The sequence below is a fragment of the Dufourea novaeangliae genome, unplaced genomic scaffold (assembly GCF_001272555.1).
Source record: "Dufourea novaeangliae isolate 0120121106 unplaced genomic scaffold, ASM127255v1 scaffold170, whole genome shotgun sequence".
Taxonomy (NCBI): domain Eukaryota; kingdom Metazoa; phylum Arthropoda; class Insecta; order Hymenoptera; family Halictidae; genus Dufourea; species Dufourea novaeangliae.
Window position 1 is genome coordinate 319,079 of NW_015374081.1, and position 4,620 is coordinate 323,698.

Consider the following 4,620-nt stretch of genomic DNA (forward strand, 5'->3'; position numbering starts at 1 on the left):
CTTTTCTCTTTTATTAGAGAGTTTCGCTCGCAGCTACCGTTCCCATATTGTATGTAGAAAACGGTTCACCGGCTCTGCCAACGTCCGACATGCGTGCGCCGTTAACGCAAGACAAACTGACGACGATACGATACGATCTCCGGGTTACTTCTTCACCGAAGTAACACGCATATACATATAACTGAACGTCGTGTGTGTGAATCGATCGATGTTTCTATGATTCTTTCTATACTAATAACTGAAAAACTGTAAATTTTTAGTTAGATATGTTATTGTTGCAGCAAATGAGCGATATGTACGTTGATCATCAAACTGAAATAACATACGAAAGGCAGAAGTTGACCGTAGAGTTCCGTGGATTTTCGATAACCAATGTTCATCCTCCGACATATCACGGGTAGAATTTGAGTTCGCGGATCCAGAATATCCGTTCAATAATTGGTTTAAGTTGTTAGTCTACACGGTTAAAATGTTCACCGTGTAGAGGCGTGCGAGAATTTCCGTGGACCCTGATGGCCAGTGCAACGAAATCGAGAGGGGGAAGGCGGATCGAGGCGACGAATGTTGGAAAACGGAGAGAACAGCTAGAGAGAAATTACCGAACGTGGACGGAATCGTGAGAGGATTCCGTTGGGTCTCAACCTAACCCGGACCCCCCTTTGCATTTACATTCCATTCGTCGCCTAGTATATTCCGAGTGTCACTGTCGCGATCGTATACATACGATGTATGTATACCTTCGTCTACAGCCCGCCTTGCTACCTAGTTTTTCGCCTGTTCGTTCGCATCGCCCTATTAAACAAATAAATCAATAATAATATTGTATCGCGATTCTCATTGAACGGTACCATCGTCGAGCGACGTATTGTCGTATGTACTCCCTCCTGCTCGGTTGTCCGAGTTGCGTATCATTTCGCAGTAAATTCAATAGAGTCAGGATGGATAGACTTGAACTATCAATGACAGCGGCGACGTATTTTTTCAATGAATATTGTATTTAACACGGACGATGACATATGCACGACGACACACGGACAAATCGCGATACGAAAAGGAAAAGCTTGGCGCGACGCACGCGTTTCATCTCTTGTAGATTTTCGGCCTGGCCAAAAGTTTCAGCCGTTTCGAGCACTTGGCCGTTAACGCTGTCGGCGACACGGTGAAAGCGTTTTCTCTGACGTCGGTCTCCATTCCTGCGGGTCGTTCGGCTGGTTTCGCCAAGATTATCAACCTTGGGGTAGCTGCGAAATTAAAGAGGGTATGCATCCCGTCGCTCTGATACTCGCCCTTAAGACGGACGAATCGCGTTCAAAGGGGAATTAATTCATTGTCACCGGTAAATTTGTAAATTTTTCAGGTTGTTTACTTGTCCTAGACGAAACGATAGATAGGTAGGTAGGTTGAATAGCGACGTCGCGGATCCGATAAGTGGAAAGTTTGCGGTTAAGAAGAATGCAGGTAAGTGTCTACTTACCTTTGGCTTTGAGCGCAGCCGGGGATACTTTGCCCGGAATCCGGGGTGGGGCGGTTTCCGAGGGGGTTTTCGATTTCGCGATCTTCGACAGGCGTCTGCTGATCTTGTAAACAAGAGCGGTCGCTGGCACCGCGAACGGATCCCTGGGTTCCGGCACGTCTCTGCTCGTCGGTGTCGACAGCTCCTCGATTCTCCGTACGTTCACCGGCCTCCATTTTCTTTTTCTGCCCTACAATTCACGAGCCGTGTGTATCGATCGCCGTCATTCAAACGAACTTTTCTAACGACGACTTTTTAATTATCTGTTTCGTCTCTGCGGGATTAGCGTATCGCGAACGCTTCTTTCTCCGTTCTACCGCGTTGTTACCGAGCCACGAGACCTCCTGACCGAGACGGAATCGTGTCTACGAATAATCCCCTCGGGAACCGAACAATCGACGAGACGTGTTTCCGGAGCACGGAAATGTACATTAACTCTCACGTACGAAAAGTTTCGGTTTGGGTGGTATTTTCGGAGTAGACAGCCTGTCCATCGACTCCAAGTGCTGTTCCCATTCTTCAGGCTTCACAGCTCTGCGCAACTTTGCCATGATCCTTTGTCTGCGAAGAAACATTCGTGGAAACGTTAACGGATATTATACAAATTGAATTTGTCCAATGATTTCGAACGAACGTGTTACAGTCTCTGCAAATAAAGGAAAAGCGAATAAACGGGTTGCATCGAGAGCAAGCAGGGTCGAGGTGAGAGCAACGGACGGCGCTTCGGGTTGTTTGCTGCGAATATCCGGGACACCCTTGGGGCACTATTAATATAATAATTACGTTCAGGGTACTCCTGTCTGGTAACTATTCGCAACGAGTCTCGTGCAAAGTTTAACATTGCAGTCCGGTGTCTGTGATAATAGGACCGCTACGTGGAAAGTCGATATTCGAGCCCCTTTGAATGCCCCGCTTGAATGTTTGCCGAAAGGGGAATTCGTGAAATACCGCGTTCGTCGTTCTTGTAATTGAACACACGTTGCACGTCGATACGGCGTACTACGCGGCGGAAGGCGGAACCCTAATGGTAAAACATCGAGTCCGAGCGTTGCGATCACCGTCCTCGAGAGAATGGAACCGCTTCTCCGCGATATCCGAATCCGGCTTTACGAGATCGTGTTCGCAAGTGCGAAATGTTCCAAGGACAATCCGATTACGTGTCGTTTTCCCGTTCTCCCGCGATTTCCCCTTGGAAAAAACGCGATTCCCTTTCCATTTTCTCCTCGAGAGTCCAGCTTCACGTGTGCGCCGAACTTTCCACGGTTCGTATCTCATCGAGGAGCGATCGAGAGCAAGTGTCGTCTTCGACGGGTCTTTCGCCCTTACTTACCTTTTTCTCGCCTCTCGTTGTTGCCTGATATTGCAAAAGTATCGATACCTTCGGTATCGCGAGTTCTGAACCTTCCACAGAGTTTCGACTATGTTGCCGCTTGTCTGGAATCGCATGTTAGACAGTAGCAATCTGACAGTGAAACGAGCAATTCGTTAAAAGAGTTTTCTATCGGAGGTCTTAGGCTGTTTTTAATTCAATAAAACTCACCTTTTACGAGGTAGCGCCAAATCTATGATGCGTTTGTTGCTCTTAGCCGCGAGAGTTTTCGGATGGATTCGTGGATACGACGGTGGCGCTGTCCTACGCGAAAACGAAACCGATCTCTAGTCTAGTAATCGTGTAGGACGTGTCCGTCGATCGATCATCGGTAATATCGATAGAATCCGCAGCTACTCACTCTGGATCGTATTTTTCGCTGACGTATCTCGGACGAGCCATGATTTTGATGCGCTTCGAAGCCCGCGCTTTCAGGGCTGCTCGACGCGTCGTAAACGGATTCGTCTGCAAAAGGTACGATCGTTCGATGGATTAATTATTCACCGGGGAGGACGTTGGTGGTTAAATGAAACTCGGTGAAACGGTATCGCGAACAGTTAGAAAATTTCGTGGAGAACAGACTCGACGTGTCGGTCTGTATGTCACGCGCAAGTTCGCTCACCAGAATGTTCAGGTTCCTTCTTTGAATTCTTCTCCAGTTAGGTCGAGCCAGTAGGGAGACGTATTGTTTGTGCGACAAATGCGCCATGGCATATTTAATCCTCCGGGACAACTCGTTCGCCATTTTTCATCGGTACACCAATCTTTCGTCGTTATCGATTCCTCGGTGAGCTCTGGCGAATCCTTCCGGTCTGGCGTGTATATCCCGATACTCCAGCTTTGGAATCACGTTGCGGGTTAACGTTTCATTAAATTCGCGTTTAATTAATCCGATTCGACGACACAACTGACGTACCATGCATACATACATACGTATCTACATATGTCCACACATCTAAATACGTATATCTACGTACGTTTAAAAACGAAACAGGAGAGAAAGAGGAAGCTCGAGAAACGGGGTCAACGGCACAATTTGCAAGCGCGAAGCTCTCTTCTGCGACTAACCCTTAATTTGGACGCGTCGATTTCGATGGAGATCTCTTTCGAAATCGGTCGCCGCGACGCAGAGACGAAACGAAACAAATGAAAGAGAAAAAAAACATCTAGCGCACACGGTACTCATCGTCGTTAACTTGAACTCGCGGCGTTGTTCTACTATCAACGAAATCACGCGAAACATTTCTGGTTCGCTTTTTGTACACCTTGTCAATGAAATTAGGTACATAGTACATAGGTACGGTGTCATTGTTTTTTATATTTGAAAAATTACCAAACGTTTTTGCGTTCTTGCGTCTGGCGTGAAGCGTAGCTGTGTTTCGTGAAGCTAGAGTAAGTTAAATCACAGTAAACTGGGAAATCATTGCGGTCTGATCTGATCCGGTTCGATCTGATCCGACTGGATCCAACGGGAACGCGTGGCAAGTACAAAGAGCAGAATGCATAGAGGATTTTCAGTGAATAGTATCTATTGATGCGTGGGTTAAATACGGCATTCCCCAGAGACCTGTTATTCGATACGTACGTACAATAAAGCTTTATTCGGAGTTTGCATTGTAAAACATCAATAAATATGCGTACGCGTAAATCATAACCGTGCATACCTTTCGCGTATTCGTTTGAACGATCAAAGACTAATTTAATGCTGGTGACTTGCTTAAGAAAATATTACGCGCTC

The 4,620-nt window shown here is 46.7% G+C and overlaps 1 protein-coding gene across 1 annotated transcript; it reads right to left on the reverse strand.

Annotated features, from left to right (window-relative positions):
• Positions 1-1,080: 1,080 nt before the first annotated feature.
• LOC107190635 lies at positions 1,081-3,627 on the reverse strand. Its single transcript, XM_015579470.1, has 7 exons — positions 3,505-3,627; positions 3,244-3,347; positions 3,054-3,146; positions 2,844-2,975; positions 1,960-2,074; positions 1,475-1,703; positions 1,081-1,241 (listed from the first exon to the last, which is right to left on the reverse strand). Exons 1-7 carry the CDS (start codon positions 3,625-3,627, stop codon positions 1,081-1,083), a joined length of 957 nt encoding a protein of 318 aa, XP_015434956.1.
• Between the last annotated feature and the right edge of the window lie 993 nt (positions 3,628-4,620).

Coding starts and splice junctions, on each gene's coding strand:
- LOC107190635 (XM_015579470.1), bottom strand. CDS start 3,627: ATGGCGAACGAGTTGTCCCGGAGGATTAAATATGCCATGGCGCATTTG. Junction 3,147..3,243: donor AGCGAAAAATACGATCCAGA/GTGAGTAGCTGC, acceptor GTTTTCGCGTAG/GACAGCGCCACCGTCGTATC. Junction 2,976..3,053: donor TTGGCGCTACCTCGTAAAAG/GTGAGTTTTATT, acceptor TTTCACTGTCAG/ATTGCTACTGTCTAACATGC.